Below are 24,311 nucleotides of genomic sequence, written 5' to 3' on the forward strand. Positions count from 1 at the left end.
CGAAAATGAGTACCACTCAATAAACGGCAGCGGTGTCAGATTTGGTGTCGGTGATCGTTAACACCACAAGATTGTGTTTCCTGATGTCTGTGAGATACTTTCCTGCACCCACCGGGTCATTTCCTAGAAAAAAGTTTGTAAATGTAAAGACAAAAAATAACTGCCATTTACCCTCTTCTTACCTTTCCTGTGTGATGTAGAATATGACGGAGCGAATGTGTCATTGGTGTCAGAGAATGTAACATTGGCCTTATTACACATACAGCCAATGAGGCGTAAAGCAGTTGTAATCCTCAGACATGAAATATGAACAAAGCACATCCCTCTAGGGCAGTGATGGCGAACCTTTGTGAGCCCGAGTGCCCAAACTGCCACCCAAAACCAACTTATTTCTTTCAAAGTGCCAACACTGCAATGAAACCTGAATATCGAGCTTTTGGTTTAGAAAAAACAACTCGTACAGTAGTGCAAACTAATTAACAGTACAGGGATGACCAGAGACTGCGGACAGTACAGGGATGACCAGAGACTGCGGACAGTACAGGGATGACCAGAGACTGCGGACAGTACAGGGATGACCAGAGACTGCGGACACAGTACAGGGATGACCAGAGACTGCGGACACAGTACAGGGATGACCAGAGACTGCAGACACAGTACAGGGATGACCAGAGACTGCGGACAGTACAGGGATGACCAGAGACTGCAGACACAGTACAGGGATGACCAGAGACTGCGGACAGCACAGGGATGACCAGAGACTGCGGACAGCACAGGGATGACCAGAGACTGCGGACAGCACAGGGATGACCAGAGACTGCGGACAGCACAGGGATGACCAGAGACTGCAGACACAGTACAGGAGATGACCAGAGACTGCGGACAGTACAGGGGTGACCAGAGACTGCGGACACAGTACAGGAGATGACCAGAGACTGCGGACACAGTACAGGAGTGACCAGAGACTGCGGACAGTACAGGGATGACCAGAGACTGCGGACAGTACAGGGATGACCAGAGACTGCGGACAGTACAGGGGTGACCAGAGACTGCGGACACAGTACAGGGATGACCAGAGACTGCGGACAGTACAGGGATGACCAGAGACTGCGGACAGCACAGGGATGACCAGAGACTGCGGACACAGTACAGGAGATGACCAGAGACTGCGGACACGGTACAGGGATGACCAGAGACTGCAGACAGTACAGGAATGACCAGAGACTGCGGACAGTACAGGGATGACCAGAGACTGCGGACAGTACAGGGATGACCAGAGACTGCGGACACAGTACAGGAGATGACCAGAGACTGCGGACAGCACAGGGATGACCAGAGACTGCGGACACAGTACAGGAGATGACCAGAGACTGCGGACAGTACAGGGATGACCAGAGACTGCGGACAGCACAGGGATGACCAGAGACTGCGGACAGCACAGGGATGACCAGAGACTGCGGACAGCACAGGGATGACCAGAGACTGCGGACAGCACAGGGATGACCAGAGACTGCGGACAGCACAGGGATGACCAGAGACTGCGGACAGCACAGGGATGACCAGAGACTGCGGACAGCACAGGGATGACCAGAGACTGCGGACAGCACAGGGATGACCAGAGACTGCGGACAGCACAGGGATGACCAGAGACTGCGGACAGCACAGGGATGACCAGAGACTGCGGACAGCAGAGGGATGACCAGAGACTGCGGACACAGTACAGGAGATGACCAGAGACTGCGGAAAGCACAGGGATGACCAGAGACTGCGGACAGCACAGGGATGACCAGAGACTGCGGACAGCACAGGGATGACCAGAGACTGCGGACATAGTACAGGAGATGACCAGAGACTGCGGACAGCACAGGGATGACCAGAGACTGCGGACAGCACAGGGATGACCAGAGACTGCGGACAGCACAGGGATGACCAGAGACTGCGGACAGTACAGATGACTGCTGACCTTTGGGGAGGGGGGGGAGCGGGTACCTGAATTTGACAGGTACCCGCTCTTACTTCCGAGGAGTTGTTCTTTGATCTTACCTGTTCCTTTATCCAGCCGCGCGTTGTCTTCCCGGCTTCTGTAGTGTGGGCGCTCGTCGGACAGCCGGATGCCCAGTGCGCATGCGCGAGAAGCGCTGCGCTTTGTGATTGGTCCGGCGGCTTCTGGGATCTGTCATGTGTCCCAGGTACCGCCTTACCATTCACAAAGAGCACTGCAGCATTCACTGCATGCGCACTTGGGACCCGGCTGTCACGCACACTACAGCCGGGAAGACAGCGCGCCGCTGGATAGAGGGACAGGTACGGTCCCACTGCAGAGCTGAGCGGCCGGCCCGGTATTCTGACACGGCCGCGGTGGAAATACCAGACCGGCCGCTCTATATTCGCTCCATAAGACGCACTGACATTTTCCCCCCTTTTTTGGGGGAAAAAAAGTGCGTCTTATGGAGCGAAAAATACGGTATTCTCCTGGCGTGCCCACAGATAAGGCTCGGCGTGCCGGTTGTGGCACGCGTGCCACGGGTTCGCCATCACTGCTCTATAGTGTGTCCTTGTTTCAGTCCAGAGCACTGAGTGCCATATCTGTCTGCTGCCTCCTTCCCCTGCTATCAGCATGAGTCACCTCTGACAAGTTTCCCTGACACCAAGAGATAAAAAAGTGACAGGAGAGGGAGCTCCAGCACAGAGGCGTCCCTAGGGTTGGTGTCACCTGGTGTGGTGACACCCCCTCCGACGATCCCCGGAGGATGGATTGGACCTACGGATTGGGGAGCATAATGGATCGGAGTCCGACCTATTATGCTCAATCCTCAGATCCGATCCATCCTGCGGGGATTGTCGGCTTGCTTTTCAACTTACCTTTTCGTGGAGCGGGTCCGGTGTCACCCCGTATAGGTTGCATCCCGACAATCCCCGCAGGATGGATCAGATCTGCGGATTGGGGAGCATAATGGATCGGACTCTGACCTATTATGCTCAATCCGCAGATCCGATCCATCCTGCGGGGATGGTCGGGATGCAACCTATACGGGGTGACACCGGACCCGCTCCACGAAAAGGTAAGTTGTGAAGAAAGCTGACGATCCCCGCAGGATGGATCAGATCTGTGGTTCAGGGAGCATAATGGATCAGACTTCGACCTATTATGCTCAATCCGCAGATCCGAAACATCCTGCGGGGATCGTCAGCTTGCTTTTCAACTTACCTTTTCGTGGAGCGGGTCCGGTGTCACCCCGTGTGGTCAGTGTCACCCGGTGCCGGCCACACCCCCCGCACCTGCCTCGGGACGCCACTACTAAAGCACACAGCCTGTGATTGACAGCCTCAGCTCTGTACTTGTATACTGTGTGAAGGAGGGTGTGTCCCTTTCCTCCAATAAGCTCTCAGAGCTCTTGCAACTTCGGCTGCAGCCCCCTGCTTTCAGAGAAGGCTACAGATAAACTGGTACAACGTATGTAGGAGGATTTATTTTTTTTTTCTTCATTTCTGTATCACCTGAGGCCGGTCACAAGGGTTTACAACCACTTTACATTTCCCATTGAGGAATGGCAAATCCAGGTTTTCAGAGCAGTGTGTACGGGTGGATGTTGTATGTAACGTGTCTGGAGATGTTGTATGTAACGTGTCTGGAGATGTTGTGTGTAACATGTCTGGAGATGTTGTGTGTAACGTGTCTGGAGATGTTGTGTGTAACGTATCTGGAGATGTTGTGTGTAACGTGTCTGGAGATGTTGTATGTAACGTGTCTGGAGATGTTGTATGTAACGTGTCTGGAGATTATGTATGTAACGTGTCTGGTGATGTCGTATGTAAGGTGTCTGGAGATGTTGTCTGTAACGTGTCTGGAGATGTCGTCTGTAACGTGTCTGGAGATGTTGTGTGTAACATGTCTGGAGATGTTGTGTGTAACGTGTCTGGAGATGTTGTGTGTAACGTGTCTGGAGATGTTGTGTGTAACGTGTCTGGAGATGTCGTCTGTAACGTGTCTGGAGATGTTGTGTGTAACATGTCTGGAGATGTTGTGTGTAACGTGTCTGGAGATGTTGTGTGTAACGTGTCTGGAGATGTTGTGTGTAACGTGTCTGGAGATGTCGTCTGTAACGTGTCTGGAGATGTTGTCTGTAACGTGTCTGGAGATGTTGTCTGTAACGTGTCTGGAGATGTTGTCTGTAACGTGTCTGGAGATGTTGTCTGTAACGTGTCTGGAGATGTTGTGTGTAACGTGTCTGGAGATGTTGTCTGTAACGTGTCTGGAGATGTTGTGTGTAACGTGTCTGGAGATGTTGTGTGTAACGTGTCTGGAGATGTCGTCTGTAACGTGTCTGGAGATGTTGTATGTAACGTGTCGGTAATGATCTGCTTAATCGTTATTAAGGTTTAAAAGCTTCTCTAGAAAGACTTCAGCTAGAATATGTGGATGTTGTGTTTGCTAACCGGCCCGATCCCAACACGCCCATGGAAGGTAAGACGTCCTCCATTTACTGGAAGCTTCTAGAACAAGAGTACCATGGGGATCATGTCACAGGAGGCTGAAGAGACGCATAGGGGTCAGTTCACCAAAACAGAACACGTGCCGCATGCTCATCAACTGGCTCTGTCTGCTCATTTGAGACATTGAAATTGCATTTCCAACGATGGACTGGCCACGGCTTACAGGTCACCCACACGTGGAACTTCTTATGGTTTAGCAATGTGATGTCCAGAGAAGAGGGCAGAAAAAGCAGCCAATTCAGAGGGTGAGAAAATGCAAAAAACACACAATGGTCCAAACCATGGCTGGATCTAGGGGGGTGCTGGGGTGGGCTGTGCCCCCCCACCCCAGATTTTATTTGTGCCCCCCCCAAGCCAACCCTAACCTGCCGCTATACTACCCTAACCTGCCACTTTGCATCACTGACTCCTGATCCCTGATCTCTCCATCATTGACTCCTGACCCCTGATCTCTCCATCACTGACTCCTGACCCCTGATCTCTCCATCATTGACTACTGACCCCTGATCTCTCCATCATTGACTCCTGACCCCTGATCTCTGCATCGCTGACTCCTGACCCCTGATCTCTGCATCGCTGACTCCTGACCCCTGATCTCTCCATCATTGACTCCTGACCCCTTTTCTCTCCATCATTGACTCCTGACCCCTTATCTCTCCATCATTGACTCCTGACCCCTTATCTCTCCATCATTGACTCCTGACCCCTGATCTCTCCATCATTGACTCCTGACCCCTGATCTCTCCATCATTGACTCCTGACCCCTGATCTCTCCATCATTGACTCCTGACCCCTGATCTCTGCATCGCTGACTCCTGACCCCTGATCTCTCCATCATTGACTCCTGACCCCTGATCTCTGCATCATTGACTCCTGACCCCTGATCTCTGCATCGCTGACTCCTGACCCCTGATCTCTGCATCGCTGACTCCTGACCCCTGATCTCTGCATCGCTGACTCCTGACCCCTGATCTCTCCATCATTGACTCCTGACCCCTGATCTCTGCATCGCTGACTCCTGACCCCTGATCTCTGCATCGCTGACTCCTGACCCCTGATCTCTGCATCGCTGACTCCTGACCCCTGATCTCTCCATCATTGACTCCTGACCCCTGATCTCTGCATCGCTGACTCCTGACCCCTGATCTCTGCATCGCTGACTCCTGACCCCTGATCTCTGCATCGCTGACTCCTGACCCCTGATCTCTGCATCGCTGACTCCTGACCCCTGATCTCTCCATCGCTGACTCCTGACCCCTGATCTCTCCATCGCTGACTACTGACCCCTGAACTCTGCATCACTGACCCCTGAATTACTGACTCCTGACCCCTGCATCACTGATTACAGACCTCTGAACTCTGCATCACTTATTCTTGACCTCTGAACTCTGCATCATTTACTCCTGACCCCTGAATCACTGACTCCTGAACCCTGCATCACTTACCAATGACCCCTGAACTCTGCATCACTAACTCCTGACCTCTGCATTACTTACTCCTGACCCGTGAACTCTGCCTCACTGTGTCCTGACCCCTGAATTCTGCCTCACTCCTGACCCCTGAACTCTGCCTCACTCCTGACCCCTGAACTCTGCATCACTTACAACTGACCTCTGCCTACCTTACTGCTGATTCCTGAACTCCGCATCACTGTGTCCTGACCTCTGAATCACTCCTGACCCCTGATCTCTGCATCATTGACTCCTGACCCCTGAACTCTGCCTCACTTACTCTTGACCCCTGAACTCTACCTCACTCCTGACCCCTGAATTCTGCATCACTCTTGACTCCTGATCTCTGCATCACTTACTAATGACCTCTGCCTACCTTACTACTGACTCCTGAACTCCGCATCACTGTGTCCTGACCTCTGCATCACTGACTCGACCCCTGAACTCTACCTCACTGTGTCCTGACCCCTGAACTCTACCTCACTGTGTCCTGACCCCTGAACTCTGCCTCACTTCTGACCCCTGAACTCTCCATCACTGTGTCCTGACCTCTGAACTCTGCATCACTTACTCCTGACCCCTGAACTCTGTCTCACTCTTGACCCCTGAACTCTCTCACTCTTGACCCCTGAACTCTCTCACTCTTGACCCCTGAACTCTCTCACTCTTGACCCCTGAACTCTCTCACTCTTGACCCCTGAACTCTCTCACTCTTGACCCCTGAACTCTCTCACTCTTGACCCCTGAACTCTCTCACTCTTGACCCCTGAACTCTGCATCACTTACTACTGACCTCTGCCTACCTCACTACTGACTCCTGAACTCCGCATCACTGTGTCCTGACCTCTGCATCACTGACTACTGACCCCTGAACTCTGCATCGCTGACCCCTGATCTCTCCATCATTGATTCCTGACCCCTGAACTCTACCTCACTGTGTCCTGACCCCTGAACTCTGCCTCACTTACTCCTGTCCCCTGAACTCTGCCTCACTTCTGACCTCTGAACTCTGCATCACTGTGTCCTGACCTCTGAATCACTGTGTCCTGACCTGTGAACTCTGCATCACTGTGTCCTGACCTCTGCTTCACTGACTACTCTGTGTCACTGACTCTTGACCCCTGAACTCTGCATCACTGTGTCCTGACCTGTGAACTCTGCATCACTGTGTCCTGACCTCTGACTCCCTACTGGCCTTAGACCTCAGCATCACATACTCCTGACCCCTGCATCCCTCACTACTGACTCCTGACCCCTGCATCCCTCACTACTGACTCCTGACCCCTGCATCCCCCACTACTGACCCCTGCATCCCTCACTACTGACCCCTGACCCCTGCATCCCTCACTACTGACTCCTGCACTCTGTGTCCCTTTAAGCCTCGGCCAGTATTCAGCGCAATGAAAGCCACGCCCAGTTTTTGCACACAGGCCGGCTGCTTTCCTGACCCGGAGTGGGTTCATGTCATTTCAGATCTTAGCAAAGGCCGGAGCTGGAACTACATATGGATTCAGCACCTGAGTGTCCTTTCTGTAGATAAGACGAGCTATATGATGAGTATGAGAACTCGCACAGCTTAGTGAACGGACCCCGGCGTCCTCCCCTTGGGGGGATTCCTCGTCTGCATTAATGATGTCTCTCTTTTATTGCATGCGGGCATTTTGAAAACTGACAGATGGAAATCTTGTGTCCTTTTTTTTTTGTGTGTTAAAGGATAAGTTCACCTTTTAGACATTATTTTGCAGGTAAAAAAAGTGTGCATTTATTATTTTTTGTCCAAAGGAGCCTGGAAAGCATTGCACCATCAATCAGTAGATCACAGATGCCATGCAGGTCTCCTGCAGATCCATCAGTATATCTGCTTGCTGTACGTGGTATACGGGATGTACGGGGATATACTGGGGTGTATGGGGATGTAGGAGGTGTACAGGGATGTACTGGGATGTGCGGGGTGTACGGGGATATACTGGGGTGTATGGGGATGTAGGAGGAGTACGGGATGTATGGCGTGTGCGGGGTGTAGGAGGTGTATGGGATGTACAGGGGGTGTAGGGGGATGTATGGGATGTGTGAAGTGTACAGGATGTATGGGACATGCTGGGTGTATGGGGATGTGTGGGGTGTATGGGATGTGCGGGATTAAGGGTGTAGGTATGTGTGGGGTGTAGGGATGTAGGGATGTGCAGGATGTATGGGGTGTAGAGATGTAGGAGATGTACGAGGTGTAGGGGATGTACGGGGTGTATGGGATGTAGGAGATGTTCGAGGTGTATGGGGATGTACGGGGTGTAGGGGATGTACGGGGATGTACGGGGTGTAGGGAATGTACGAGGTGTAGGGGATGTACGGGGTGTAGGGGATGTACGAGGTGTAGGGGATGTACGGGGTGTAGGGGATGTACGAGGTGTAGGGGATGAATGTGGTGTATGGGGATGTATGGGGTGTAGAGATGTAGGAATTGTACGGGATGTATGAGGTGTATGGGATGTACGGGGATGTAGATGTACGAGGTGTATTGGATGTAGGGGGTATATGGGATGTATGGGAATGTAGAAGATGTAGAAGATGTAGGGGATGTGCGGGGTGTATGGGATGTAGGGAGTGTAGGGGATGTACGGGGTGTAGGGGATGTACGGGGTGTAGGGGATGTACGGGGTGTAGGGGATGTACGGGGTGTAGGGGATGAACGTGGTGTATGGGGATGTAGGGGGTGTAGGGGATGTACGGGGTGTAGGGGGTGTACAGACAAGCAGATATTCTGACAGGAAACTTCAATGAACTGTCCCAGCACTCCCCAGCGCCGTAGTAGTTCATTGAAGACTACACGGTCACAGCCGCAAAGGCTGCTGGGATTTGTAGGCAGGGCGGGTGGAATATGTAGCGTGTTCCCAAAGGTGAACTTCTCCCTGCACAGCACATACCTAAAGTGGAACTCCCGGCACGATTCATATACATCCCATTAGTCTTGATGGGGGGCGGATAAATAAAGGGTCATTAAAATGCTGGAAAGTTTTCCTTTTCTGGGGGAAAATGCTGCAGCTCGCTTCAGTGCCGGTCACATGTCCAGGAACCCTGGCCTCTCCCTTACATGGTCCCTGATGATGGGAAGGCCAATCTTCTCTATGGTAAAGTCCGAGATTCAGGAAATTCAGAATTTATTGTACGTTTTCAGTAAGAATCATAGAATGAATCTCAGCTGCAGCCCCCCCCCCCCTCAATAAAAACAGAATTCCACGCCCAATCAGCTTTGTCTTTAGATTTGTGGCCATCACTGAAGGGAGCCAACAGTAACGTTTTCTCCAGGAAGGTCCAATTCTTGTGCATTTATTTCAGATTTTTTTTTTAATGAATTGTTATCCAATGGCTGACTTCAACATGGGAGATGAAATGTCTCTTCTCCGCCCAACCCCCAAAGATCCAATCAATCTCAACATATACATAGTGGTGAGGAGCTGGCCTCCCTGGGCTGGGCTCTTGGATCTGCCCCTCCCTCGGTAATGTGTAGCACATCATACTGTTGCAGCCACCTTGTAGCCATCTGGGGGCTGCCTATTAGGGCCGGGACAAGGGGTGGGCAGGAGGAGGCTGCCTATTAGGGCCGGGACAAGGGGAGGGCAGGGGGGGGCTGCCTATTAGGGCCAGGACAAGGGGATGGCAGGAGGGAGTGGCTGCCTGTTAGGGCCGGGACAAGGGGTGACCAGGAGGGGAGGCTGCCCATTAGGGCTGGGACAACGGGTGGGCAGGAGGGGGGCTGCCTATTAGGGCCGGGACAAGGGGTGGGCAGGAGGGGGCTGCCTATTAGGGCCGGGACAAGGAGTCGGCAGGGGAGGTGAGGATGACTATTAGGACTGGGACAAAGGGTGGGCAGGAGGGGGGGGGGGGCTGCCTGTTAGGGCCAGGAAAAGGGGTGGACAGGAGGGGAGGCTGCCTTTTAGGACTGGGGCAAAGGGTGGGCTGCCTGTTAGGGCCGGGACAAGGGGTGGGCACGAGGGGGGTTGCCTATTAGGGCCGGGACAAGGGGTGGGCAGGAGGGGGGCTACCCGTTAGGACCGGGACAAAGGATGGACAGGAGGGGGTTCTGCCCGTCAGGGCCCGGACAAGGGGTGGGCAGGAGGTGGCTGCCTATTAGGGCCCGGACAAGGGGTGGGCAGGAGGTGGCTGCCTATTAGGGCCGGGACAAGGGGTGGGCAGGAGGGAGTGGCTGCCTGTTAGGGCCGGGACAAGGGGTGGCCAGGAGGGGAGGCTGCCCGTTAGGGCAGGGACAAGGGGTGGGCAGGAGGGGAGGCTGCCCATTAGGGCCGGGACAAGGGGTGGGCAGGAGGGGGCTGCCTATTAGGGCCGGGACAAGGGGTGAGCAGGAGGGGGGCTGCTTATTAGCGCCGGGACAAGGGGTGGGCAGGAGGGGGGCTGCCTATAAAGGCCGGGACAAGGGGTGGGCAGGAGGGGGCTGCCTATTAGGGCCGGGACAAGGGGTGACCAGGAGGGGAGGCTGCCCATTAGGGCTGGGACAACGGGTGGGCAGGAGGGGGGCTGCCTATTAGGGCCGGGACAAGGGGTGGGCAGGAGGGGGCTGCCTATTAGGGCCGGGACAAGGGGTGAGCAGGAGGGGGGGCTGCTTATTAGCACCGGGACAAGGGGTGGGCAGGAGGGGGGCTGCCTATAAGGGCCGGGACAAGGGGTGGGCAGGAGGGGGCTGCCTATTAGGGCCGGGACAAGGAGTCGGCAGGGGAGGTGAGGATGACTATTAGGACCGGGACAAAGGGTGGGCAGGAGGGGGGGGGGGGCTGCCTGTTAGGGCCAGGAAAAGGGGTGGACAGGAGGGGAGGCTGCCTTTTAGGACTGGGGCAAAGGGTGGGCTGCCTGTTAGGGCCGGGACAAGGGGTGGGCACGAGGGGGGTTGCCTATTAGGGCCGGGACAAGGGGTGGGCAGGAGGGGGGCTACCCGTTAGGACCGGGACAAAGGATGGACAGGAGGGGGTTCTGCCCGTCAGGGCCCGGACAAGGGGTGGGCAGGAGGTGGCTGCCTATTAGGGCCCGGACAAGGGGTGGGCAGGAGGTGGCTGCCTATTAGTATATGTGTGTGTATGAATGTGAGATAGGAACCTTAGATTGTACGCCCCTTGAGGGTTAGGGACTGATGTGAATGTACAATATATATGTAAAGCGCTGTGTAAATTGATGGCGCTATATAAGTACCTGAAATAAATAAATAAATAATAATATTAGGGCCGAGACAAGGGGTGGGCAGGAGGGAGTGGCTGCCTGTTAGGGCCGGGACAAGGGGTGGCCAGGAGGGGAGGCTGCCCGTTAGGGCAGGGACAAGGGGTGGTTAGGAGGGGAGGCTGCCCGTTAGGGCAGGGACAAGGGGTGGGCAGGAGGGGAGGCTGCCCGTTAGGGCAGGGACAAGGGGTGGGCAGGAGGGGAGGCTGCCCATTAGGGCCGGGACAAGGGGTGGGCAGGAGGGGGCTGCCTATTAGGGCCGGGACAAGGGGTGAGCAGGAGGGGGGCTGCTTATTAGCGCCGGGACAAGGGGTGGGCAGGAGGGGGGCTGCCTATAAAGGCCGGGACAAGGGGTGGGCAGGAGGGGGCTGCCTATTAGGGCCGGGACAAGGAGTCGGCAGGGGAGGTGAGGCTGACCATTAGGACTGGGAGAATGGGTGGGCAGGAGGGGGGGGCTGCCTGTTAGGGCCAGGAAAAGGGGTGGGCAGGAGGGGAGGCTGCCTGTTAGGACTGGGGCAAAGGGTGGGCTGCCTGTTAGGGCCGGGACAAGGGGTGGGCACGAGGGGGGTTGCCTATTAGGGCTGGGACAAGGGGGGGCAGGAGGGGGGCTACCCGTTAGGACTGGGACAAAGGATGGACAGGAGGGGGTTCTGCCCGTCAGGGCCCGGACAAGGGGTGGGCAGGAGGGGAGGCTGCCCGTTAGGGCAGGGACAAGGGGTGGTTAGGAGGGGAGGCTGCCCGTTAGGGCAGGGACAAGGGGTGGTTAGGAGGGGAGGCTGCCCGTTAGGGCAGGGACAAGGGGTGGGCAGGAGGGGAGGCTGCCCGTTAGGGCCGGGACAAGGGGTGGGCAGGAGGGGGCTGCCTATTAGGGCCGGGACAAGGGGTGAGCAGGAGGGGGGCTGCTTATTAGCGCCGGGACAAGGGGTGGGCAGGAGGGGGGCTGCCTATAAAGGCCGGGACAAGGGGTGGGCAGGAGGGGGCTGCCTATTAGGGCCGGGACAAGGAGTCGGCAGGGGAGGTGAGGCTGACCATTAGGACTGGGAGAATGGGTGGGCAGGAGGGGGGGGCTGCCTGTTAGGGCCAGGAAAAGGGGTGGGCAGGAGGGGAGGCTGCCTGTTAGGACTGGGGCAAAGGGTGGGCTGCCTGTTAGGGCCGGGACAAGGGGTGGGCACGAGGGGGGTTGCCTATTAGGGCTGGGACAAGGGGGGGCAGGAGGGGGGCTACCCGTTAGGACTGGGACAAAGGATGGACAGGAGGGGGTTCTGCCCGTCAGGGCCCGGACAGGGGGTGGGCAGGAGGTGGGCTGCCAATTAGGGGTGGGCATGAGGGAGTGGCTGCCTATTGGGGCTGGGACAAGGGGTGGTCTGCCTATTTGGACAGGGGCAAGGGGTGGGCAGGAGGGGCAGCTGCCCAGGGCGCAGCGGTAGGGGAGGGTACCCCTTCACCACATGCAAGCTCCAGATCATTGGGTAGCAACCAGTGGGCTGCATCTTCCTGTCTGGTCTGACACCCTAAACTCCAATATACTACCCTATTCCCCCACAGATGACACAAAAACACTCCATGCACCCGCAACTACATTTCAGGCCAGCAGGCGATGGACCGTGCATCAGCAGTGCACACTCCATGCGAACCAGACACCAGAGAAAGGTGGCCATTCTACGACATGCATCCGGAGGGGGGGTGCAGTTCTGCATCCTTGCCTAGGGGGCGCTGGCTGAACCTGTCCCAGTACCGCCACCTATACCCATGCTGTATTTACATTTATATGTCGCCTGCTGATAAAGTAGCGCAGTTCAGTCCTCGAAGGAGCGCCATGAGAAATGCGGATTTATTTTCTCTGCAGTGCTAGTTGTGAATCGTGGCGCCTGGTTTAGTCCTCAGCCCGGAGTTCCACTTTAAAATTTTTGTTTTTCCTAAAAAAATGAACTGCAATAAGTGTTGGAAATGATCGACTTTAGACTCAATTTACTAATCCGGAATTATTTGTGGTTTTGTTCGGTCCCGCGGCTGAAAAATAACGTGAACTACGATCAGTAGCACATGTTTGGAGCTTAGTGAATTGAGCGCTATTTTTTTTTTATAAAATTGGGTTTTTCTTGATTGAAAAAATATGAAATGCAATCATTTAGGGACAGCAAGAGTAATAATAATGTGTTTGTTTTTTTTTTGGTTTTTTTTTTGTATTTTAAATTTGAATATTCTTCTTTGCCAAGGTTAGCGTATATGTTCTGTTGTACAAACAAAATGTGCAGTAAATCTAATTTCAGTGCATTTGTATCACAATTAATATGATGATTACTGACTCTGCAGTAATGGTTCAAATAGCTTTCTATTTTTTCCCATCTTTTTGATTTTATTACATTGTTTTTTTTTATAATTTTTATTGAAATTAACAATTTTTAACTTATGTAATACAGATATATATATATATATATATATTTTTTTTTTTTTCTGAATTAATAAATTATTTTAAATTATATAAATATATATAATGGTTCAAATAGCTTTCTATTTTTTCCCATCTTTTTGATTTTATTACATTGTTTTTTTTTATAATTGTTATTGAAATTAACAATTTTTAACTTATGTAATACAGATATATATATATATATATATATATTTATTATTTTTTTTTTCTGAATTAATAAATTATTTTAAATTATATATTTTAAATAAAGTTTACTTTTTCTAGTTGTTCGCTACAGATTTAAGATTTTAGATACAAATTAAAAAAAATGTGAGACATGATTTTTTTTTTTTTTTTCCTTATAGTGAATATTTTTACTTTTTTAACAACTTCTTTACTTCTTGAAAACTTAAATGCAGCTACCTTAAAATTCAGTCTTGATCCGACACGACCATAGGATATACTTATAGCATCACAGTCATTTATCTATACAAGCAATTCAAGCTCCTGTTTAAAGAGGAACTCTCATTTAAAAAAATATTTTTTAGGCAGTGGTAACGGGCCTGTTAATATGAAGTTTCTTTTTTGTTTTGTTTTTTTTTTATAATGTGTTCAGTGGTTGATTCCCATGTGCCTGCGCTCTGTTGGTGACAAATTATTTTATTTTTTTTAATTAGATCAATAGGAAATCTTACATCTATTTTTCCTATTTACCACTTGCAGCCAGTAGATGGCCACCTATTTGCGATCTCTCACTCACTGCAACTGGATTTTATAGCGTGATGGACCTGTGTGACTGGATCAGCTTTGCACATCAGGAAGCTAGTGCTGGGGTTTCTAGCTGAAAGCCCAGCACAGTTTGCAAAATGTTGTATATAAATAAAGTTATATAAAACAGATTGAAAAATCTAACAAACTTTGAAAAAAAAAAAAAGTATTTAAATTGCTTTTTACTTCTATTTTCTCTTTGAACATTTGCTTGGAATTCATCTTTTTTCAAAAGAAGAACTCCATTGGGGACACACAAAGCAAAAAAAAACAAAAACAATTAAAGTGTTAATTAAATTAATTAAAACTTTAGTTTTTTTTTTTCCTTTTTTTTTCTTAACTGCAGCAGGATTTTATAGTGTGATAGACCTGTGTGGCTGGATCAGGAAGCTAGTGCTGGGGTTTCTAGCAGAAAGCCCAGCACAGTTTGCAAACTGACTATTATAGATATACTCTGTATTATTTGTTTGGGCTGAATATTTTATTAAAAAAAAACTAAATTATGCAAATCTGATTTAAAAATGTTGAAAACTTTGACTTTCTATTATGCACACTGTACTTCCAATGAGGAAGCTAGTGCTGGGGTTTCTAGACGGAAAGCCCAGCACAGTTTGCAAACTGACTATTATGGATATACTCTGATTTATTTGTGCTAAATATTTTATTAAAAAAAAAAAAGAAAATGATGTAAATCTAATTTAAAAATGTTGAAAACTTTGACAAAAAATTGACTTTTTTTTAACCTTCTATTATGCACACTGTACTTCCAATGAGGAAGCTAGTGCTGGGGTTTCTTGACTGAAAGCCCAGCACAGTTTGCAAACGGACTATTATGGATATACTCTGTATTTTTTGTTTGTGCTAAATATTTTATTTTAAAAAAAAATAGAAAAGTATGTAAATCTGATTTAAAAATGTTTAAAACTCTTAAAAAAAAAAATTGACTTTTTTTAACCTACTGTTAGGCACACTGTACTTCCAATCAGGAAGCTAGTGCTGGGGTTTCTTGATGGAAAGCCCAGCGCAGTTTGCAAACTGAGTATTATGGATATACTCTGTATTATTTGTGCTAAATAATTTATTTAAAAGAAATAAAATGATGTAAATCTGATTTAAAAATGTCAAAAACTTTGACATAAAAAATTAACTTTTTTAACCTTCTATTATGCACACTGGAAGCTAGTGCCGGGGTTTCCTTTTTAAAAAAAAAAATAAAAGTATGTAAATCTGATTTAAAAATGTTGAAAACTTTGACAAAAAAATTGACTTTTTTTGTAACCTTCTGTTATGCACACTGTACTTCCAATCAGGAAGCTAGTGCTGGGGTTTCTAGCTGGAAAGCCCAGCACAGGTTGCAAACTGACTATTATGAATATACTCTGTAATATTTGTTTGTGCTAAATATTTTATTTAAAAAAAAAAGAAAAGTATGTAAATCTAATTTATAAATGTTGAAAACTTTGACAAAAAATTATTTACTTTTTTACCCTTCTATTATGCACACTGGAAGCTAGTGCTGGGGTTTCTTTTTTTTTTTTTTTTTTTTAAGTATGTAAATCTGATTTAAAAATGTTGAAAACTTTGACAAAAAAATTGACTTTTTTTAACCTTCTATTATTCACACTGTATTTCCAGTCAGGAAGCTAGTTCTGGGGTTTCTAGCGGAAAGTGGATGCACTTTGTATTACAAAACACTGCATAAAAATAAATAAAATGACCCAAAACAGATTTTAAAAGCTAGTAAGCTTTGAAAAATAAATTCTTGTTTTTGTACTTATCTTTTTCTCTTTAAACATTTGCTTGGAGTTCTCTTATTAAAAAAAAAAATTTGAAGAATTGATGACTTTCAAAAAAGTTGACTACATCTGCTATCACTTCTGTACACAACTGCAACATTTTCAAAAATTTCTGTAAAAAAAAAAACAAAAAACAACAAAAAATAAAACTCTGATCTTACAGTATTCCCATCATTGTTTCTAAAAACACCACTAAATTAAAAAATAAGGGCATTTAAGGGGTATGACTGACAAATTTAAACATTTCTGATTCAAATGATCGCTCTGATTTCATGAAAAAAAGTATTTAGATTTTTTTTGTGCCTTTAATGGTTTTTAAAACCCTGTGCCCTTTTGTCAAAGAGATTTGATGAACTTACAGCTGTAAACTTTTGGTCTTTCTAAATCTTTCTTTTATCACCAGGAGACCCATTTAGTTCCTCCAAGTCGAGAACGTTCATCATAGAAGGTACACAGTACCCAAAGTCTCCATATTGAATTCCGTGTCCAAAAGGCATTTTATGGCACAGATAATGTTTTATCTTTACCATATAAGTGTTACCTTCCTACCTCCCCCCCTTCCCCCAGTGGTAAAAAAAAAAAAAAAAATCCATAAAATGCATTAAAAAATAATCCCCTTTAAGAACATCTTGCAAGTACAATCCTATTTTATTTTACATTCCCCTTATTATTACCCCCCCCCCCCATACCCTCTTTTTGCCCTTATTTGTGTATCATATCATTATTCCTTTTAACTGGGATATATTTTTTTTTTCTTGCATGGTACAAACAGGTTTGGAGTTTTTTTTTTTTGTATTTTTATTGCTTTGATATTTCTGCATCATTGGTGTTAATTTTGAGTGAACTTTAACTTCTTTAGAGCACATTACCGTTGTCAGCACTTGAGTAATGTGAAGAGAATACTCAATGATGCTAACTGACCTTCAAGAAATACGAATTTGCATTTATTTATTTATTATTTATTTTCTTGAAGAGTAGATCCTTGCTACAGCTGGGCAAAAAAAAAAAATAAAATAAAAAAAAAAAAAATAAAAAAAAATAATAAAAATAAAAAAAATAAATAAAAATATATTTTAGAGCTTGATTTTAAATGTTATATCTCCTTGAACTCCTTTACGGTTCTAATGTTGGACTTTTGCCCACTTGCAGCATCTCTTTGTTTTGCTTGTGTGAGTCTTTTTTCTTACCCAAGTGTATTGCTTTGGTTTGCAGCAGTGCACCGTTTAGAATCCCTCTGGTCTACGAAGAGGCTTGTTGGCAGAGTTCTTGTCTGACAATGCATGGAAGGATTTCCCGCTTTGGACGGGAGGGGATGTTTTTTGCTTCTCTTAGCATGGGCCTGTCAAAGGGGGAGTTGTGCATGAATACAGAAAGTTGCAGTACGGGTGACGGGAAAAGTGTTTCTAAAAATATTTTCCAAATCTTTACTGTAGTAAAGACACGTGTACCTAGGTGTAGTGCGCAAATGTTTTTTTTTTTTTGCAAATTTTATATTTATCCTTTTCAATTCCACACACTTTTTTGTGTGTTTTTGAAATTTTTTTTTTTCCTTCCATATTTTAAATACATGTAAAGAGTGGACTAAAGCTTAAGGAAATGCATGTTTTTATTTTGTTTTGTTCATTTGTTTTTAGTTTATTTGTATGGCTATACTAAAAAAAAAAAAATTAAAAAAATTAAAAAATTAAAAAAAAAGCTTTTGCTTTGCCAGTCCTTTTAGAAACACTTCAGAAGCCGCGGTTTTGCATTTTGCAGTATGCCTTGCAAGCACTGTATAATGGGGATGTTACTTTCCTGGAAACCGTTTGACCATCCACCTCCATGACGCCTTTTGTGACATCACATCAATCTGATCAATAAAATATTACCCTAGATGGCCAACCTGAGTGTTCCGGACTGTCACCATGGTGCCACATACCTTAAAATAATATTCACAATATTTTGTTCCTTTTTGTATGATAGAATTTTTCAATTTTTTTTTCTTTTTTACTTACTAAGGCATAACACTTAAACATTTTCTTATTTAGTTGGAATTTGTGACAAATTTAGATATATTTTTTTGGAAGGGTCACCAAACCTAATACATTGGTTGATTTATGTGGAAGGCTTTTGTAGACACCCAACCAAGTTGAGTTCAGGTGTTTCCACTGAAGGGTACTCTTGATGCTGCACCATACAAAGACATTGTAGATATTTGTGTTAGCAGACTGAGGAAGGCCCATTTTGTCCCATCATGGCTGTGCTTGTATGAGCAAAGCATGCTCCATGAAGATGTGGTTTGACCAGTTTGGTGTGGAGGAACTCGAGTTGTCAACCTCAGTGCTCAAATACCCCCAACAGGTCATATTTTCAATCCGTGTCAATGGGTGTGCAAAGCATACTCCATGAAGACGTGGTTTGGCCAGTTTGGTGTGGAGGAAATCGAGTTCTCAACCTCAGTGCTCAAATACCCCCAACAGGTCATATTTTCAGTGTCAATGGGTTGGGGTTCATAACAGTTATTTTATTTAAAGGGAAATTCACAAAACGTGGCCTGTTGGGGGTATTTGAGGACTAAGGTTGTCCATCCCAGTTTTAAACAATTTTGCTCTTCCAACCTTGTGGTTACAGTTTGGTGGGGACCCTTTTCTCTCCCATAATAACTGTGCCCCTATATACAAATCTGGCTTCATGAAGATATGGTTTGACCAGTTTGGTGTGGAGGAACTCGAGTTCTCAACCTCAGTGCTCAAATGCCCCCAACAGGTCATATTTTCAATCCGTGTCAATGGGTGTGCAAAGCATACTCCATGAAGACGTGGTTTGGCCAGTTTGCTATGGAGGAACTCGAACTCTCAACCTCAGTGCTCAAGTACCCCCAACAGGTCATATTTTCAATCCGTGTCAATGGGTGCGCAATCCATACTCCATGAAGATATGGTTTGGCCAGTTTGCTATGGAGGAACTCAAGCTCTCAACCTCAGTGCTCAAGTACCCTCAGCAGGTCATATTTTCAGTGTCAATGGGTTGGGGTTCATGACAGTTATTTTATCTAAAGAGAAATTCACAAAACATGGCCTGTTGGGGGTATTTGAGGACTAAGGTTGTCCATCCCAGTTTTAAACAATTTTGTTCTTCCAACTTTGTGGTTACAGTTTGGTGGGGACCCTTTTCTCTCCCATAATGACTGTGCCCCTGTGTACAAATCTGGCTTCATGAAGATGTGGTTTGACCAGCTTGGTGTGGAGGAACTCGAGTTCTCAACCTCAGTGCTCAAGTACCCCCAACAGGTCATATTTTCAATCCGTGTCAATGGGTGTGCAAAGCATACTCCATGAAGACGTGGTTTGGCCAGTTTGCTATGGAGGAACTCGAGCTCTCAACCTCGGTGCTCAAGTACCCCCAACAGGTCATATTTTCAGTGTCAATGGGTTGGGGTTCATGACAGTTATTTTATCTAAAGGGAAACTCACAATCATGCCCTATTGGGGGTACTTGAGGTTGTCTACTGCAGTTTTAGACTGTTTTGCTCTTCCCTTGTGGTAACAGACATTCACAAACATGGCCTGTTGGGGGTACTTGAGGACTAAGGTTGTCTGCTGCAGTTTTAAACAATTTTGTTCTTCCAACCTTGTGGTAACAATTTGGTGGAGACCCTTTTCTGTCCCATCATGACTGTCCCCTGTGTACAAATCTGGCTTCATGAAGACATGGTTTGACTAGTTTGGTGTGGAGGTACTCGTGCTCCCAACCTCAGTCCTCATGTACCCCCAACAGGTCATATTTTCAATCAATGTCAATTGTTTGGTATTTATGACAGCTATTTTCTCTAAGGGAAATACCCAAAACATGGCTTTTATGGGGTACTTGAGGACTAAGGTTGTCTATCCCAGTTTTAGACAATAGTGCTCTTCCAAACTTGTTTTAACAGTTTGGTGAAGACCCTTTTCTGTACCATAATGACTGTGCCCTGTGTACAAAGCCAGCTTCATAAAGACATGGTTTGGCCTGTTTGGTGTGGAGGAACTTGAGTTCCCAATCTCAGTCCTCAAGTTTAAACAGGTCAAATTTTCTATCAATGTCATTGGCTTGGTATTCATGACAGCTATTTTATCTAAAGGGAAGTTCCAAGACTATGGCCTTTTGCGGGTAATTGAGGATTAAGGTGGTCTACCCCAGACAATTGTATTCTTGCAACCTTGTGGTTGAAGACCCTTTTTCTGTTCCACCAGCACTGTGCCCCTGTGCCAGCTCCATAAAGACATGGTTTTACCAGTTTGCTGTGGAGGAACTTGGGTGTCCTGCACAGAGCCCTGACCCCAACCCTACTGAACACCTTTGGGATAAATTGGAATGCCGATTGGGAGCCAGGTCTTCTCATATCACTCAATATCAGTACCCGACCTCACAAATGTTCTATGGATGACCAGGATTCTAGCCTTCCCCAGCCTCCAGGCAAGTCTTGGAAACTTTATTTTCCGTTCCACCATGACTGTGCCCCAGATTTTGGAGGAACTAGAGTGTCCTGCACAGAGTCCTGATCTCAACCCTATTGAACACCATTGGGGTGAATTGGCACTCTAACAGTAACCCAGGTCTTCTCATCAGAGCCTGACCTTCTTTGGCTGAATGGGCTCAAAGTTCCTCGGTACCCTCCACAAATCTTGTGGAAAGACATCCCCAGAGGGGCAAAAGGCTGTTATAGGAGGTGGGCTAACTCCATATTAATGCCTATGGTTTTGGAAAGAAACACCCAACAAACTCGAAACGTGTGATGGTCAGGTGTCTTCAAACTTTTGGCCATATCATTTATTTTTGTATACTAATTCTTAATAAGTACAAGTGTTATTAACAGGTAATGAATATTTCCAGCTACAAAATAATATTCCGTGTTTTGATGAATTACTAATGGACTTTAGGAAGGCATGCTGTGATGCTAAACTCATTCACTCAGATCTTAAAACAGACCTCAACCCCCCAAAAAAAATCTGTCTGTACCTGATTCCAGCCCCCTCATACCCTAACAATTGAGTATTTTTTAGCTGATTTTTTTTTTGTTCTGAGAAGCAGCAACTCCTCCTTTCTCGGCTAGGTTAGAACGGCCTTGCTCATGTGCTGAAGGATCTTCACAGCCAGCAGGGACCTTCTGCACATGTTCATAAAGATGGCACAATTATGGAAGTCTCAGACCTCTGCTTTCTCCGCACATGCATGCAGAACTTGGTGCATGTGCCGATGTGCAGAACCAAAGGCCAAGTACAGCCCTCGGCACATCTGCACACATGCCGGACCCTCGAAAATGGTGGAGTAGGATGGGGCCCAGCAATAAGGATTTTCAAAGGGCCTCTGAACTAGAGGTCTGCCTGTTGTTGCTCAATATATGCAATCCCGCCTTCCCACTTCATATGTACAAGTCTATGCCTACAGTTTGTCATGTTGACTACTTGAGGGTGAGAGAATAAACTCCTTCTAGATAATGAGGATTGTAAGTTTGTGGCCTGCTAAAATATAGGCTCTGAAAATGGCACCCTAGCAGAGTGGCCAGGGGTGGTCAAGCATTGACAAGGTGAAGTAACGAGGTCTTATTAGGGTGGCCATGCTCCTCGTATAGTCGTGTAATATATTGAAATTCAATTGAACTGGATTTTTAAGATAACTTTGGGGAAAAGTGAATTTGTTAAAAGCTCTGGCCAGTAATTTAGTTGGAGAACATTCTATCCTGCCCATAGGGAGAGGCTAATAAGGTGTGATAATGGACTGTGGTCAAATTATTATTTTGTTTTTAAAAAAAGCCAAAATTTAAATATTATAAGCTTTGTCAAAGTAGGGATATTCGGACACCTGTTTTTTATAAAAAATATACTTTTTTTTTCTTTACAAAACTACCCGTGCTTTAGGTTGAGTGGTCTTTTACAGGATGTCTTCATCTTTGGAACATGTAACATGTTCTATAGGCTCCTTAGAAAAATAAATAAACAAATAAATAAATAATCCAAAAAAGTTAAATAAAATAAATCTGCAAAAAAAAACAATGTTTTTATTTTTTATTTATTCATTTATTTATGTAAAGGTGATCTTAACCTTTAACTTTTAACCTTTGTACCCTTGCACCCAACTTCACAAATATTGGGTATATTTTATTGAACAGAACATTTTTTTGTTGTTTAATCTCATTATTTAGTCACATTCCAGTACAGGGGTTCTTCACCTTTTATGACAACTTCAGACTTCCCCTTGAATGGCCCAATATGCCCCTATACTGTCTTTGCCAGACTGTAGAGTACCACAACTATTAGATACCAATAAGACTTCAAAAGTCAATTTCCATAACTTGGTTTTAGCAATGCATTCCATATGGAAGCTGAGAACAGACCCGCTGCAAGAATATCGTAGGGATTTTATCATATTCGTTTATATAAAAATGCAATATCACAAATACACAAGCTAGATACAACTAGGGAGATTTTTCCAAATTTTGGATTAATGTCCAGTTACTGACTATGTTCCTTGCATGGCATCTGACAGACAGCGAGTTCATTTCTCCATTTTGATTTCAGGTTCAATATTGCAGAAAATCAATTTACATATTTGTTTTATATTATTCAGAGATCCACCCCCGTATCCCCTTCATTTGATTGCAGTACCCCCCATTGTAAGATTCCCATATCCCTTCATTGGATTCCCATCCCCCCATCATTTGTTTCTCATACCCCCTTCATTGGATTTCCATACCCCCTTCATTGGATTTCCATACCCCCTTCATTGGATTTCCATACCCCCTCCATTGGATTCCCATACCCCCTTCATTGGATTCCCATACCCCCTTCATTGGATTCCCATACCCCCTTCATTGGATTCCCATACCCCCTTCATTGGATTCCCATACCCCCTTCATTGGATTCCCATACCCCCTTCATTGGATTCCCATACCCCCTTCATTGGATTCCCATACCCCCTTCATTGGATTCCCATACCCCCTTCATTGGATTCCCATACCCCCTTCATTGGATTCCCATACCCCCATCATTGGATTTCCATACCCCCTTCATTGGATTTCTATACCCACTTCATTGAATTTCCATGCCCCCATCACTTGAGTCTCATACCACCTTCATTGCATTCCTATAACTCCTTCACTGGATTCCCATACCCTCATCATTGGATTCCCATACCCCCATCATTTGTTTCTCATACCTCCTTCATTGGATTCCCATATCCCCCATCATTATTTTCTCATACTCCCATCATTGGATTCCCATACCCCCATCATTTGATTCCCACACCCCCTTTGTTGGATTCCCGTACCCCAATCATCCGTTTCTCACACCCCCTTCATTGGATTCCCATACCCCCATCATCCGTTTCTCACACCCCCTTCGTTGGATTTCCATACCCCCATCATTTGTTTCTCACAGCCCCTTCGTTGGATTCCCATACCCCCATTATTTGATTCCTATACCACCTTCATTGGCTTCCCACAACCTCCTCACTGGATTCCCATACCCTTTTCATTGGATTCCCATACCTCCATCAGCGGATTGCAGTAACCCCATCATTGGATTCCCATACCCCTCTCATTGGATTTCCATACCCCTCTCATTGGATTCCTATATCCCCTTTATTTGATTCCCATACCCCCATCATCCGTTTCTCACACACCCTTCATTGGATTCCCATACCCCCATCTGTTTCTCATACCCCCATCATTGGATTCCCATACCTACTTCGTTGGATTCCCATACCCCCATCATCCGTTTCTCACACCCCCTTCATTGGATTTCCATACCCCCATCATCTGTTTCTCATACTGCCATCATTGGATTCCCATACCGCCATCATTTGATTCCCATACCCTCATCATTTGTTTCTCACAGCCCCTTTGTTGGATTCCCATACCCCCATCATCTGTTTCTCACACCCCCTTCATTGGATTCCCATACACCCATTGTTTGATTCCTACACACCTTCATTGGCTTCCCATAACCTCCTCACTGGATTCTCATACCCCTATCACTGGATTCCCATACCTCCATCAGTGGATTGCAGTACCCCCGTCATTGGATTCCCATACCCCTCTCATTGGATTCCTATATCCCCTTTATTTGATTCCCATACTCCCTTCATTTGATTTCCATGCCCCCTTCATTTGATTCTCATCCCTCTTTTGTTGGATTCCCATATCCCCTTTATTTG

General features: G+C 46.8%; 1 protein-coding gene across 2 annotated transcripts in view; it reads left to right on the plus strand.

The window, feature by feature from the left end:
- LOC149428161 (voltage-gated potassium channel subunit beta-2) overlaps window positions 1-24,311 on the plus strand; it is a 57,087-nt gene that overhangs the window by 10,930 nt on the left and 21,846 nt on the right. The window contains exons 5-6 of one of the 2 annotated variants that reach the window (XM_089667646.1): window positions 4,379-4,465; window positions 16,543-16,587. In XM_089667646.1, the coding sequence (XP_089523772.1) occupies window positions 4,379-4,465; window positions 16,543-16,587 (132 nt within the window). The remainder of the gene's footprint in view (window positions 1-4,378; window positions 4,466-16,542; window positions 16,588-24,311) is intronic. The other variant, XM_089667647.1, reaches the window with a different exon arrangement.

The sequence above is a fragment of the Staurois parvus genome, unplaced genomic scaffold (genome assembly GCF_062004578.1).
Source record: "Staurois parvus isolate SC_StPar_1 unplaced genomic scaffold, SC_StPar_1.0 ptg003456l, whole genome shotgun sequence".
Lineage (NCBI taxonomy): Eukaryota > Metazoa > Chordata > Amphibia > Anura > Ranidae > Staurois > Staurois parvus.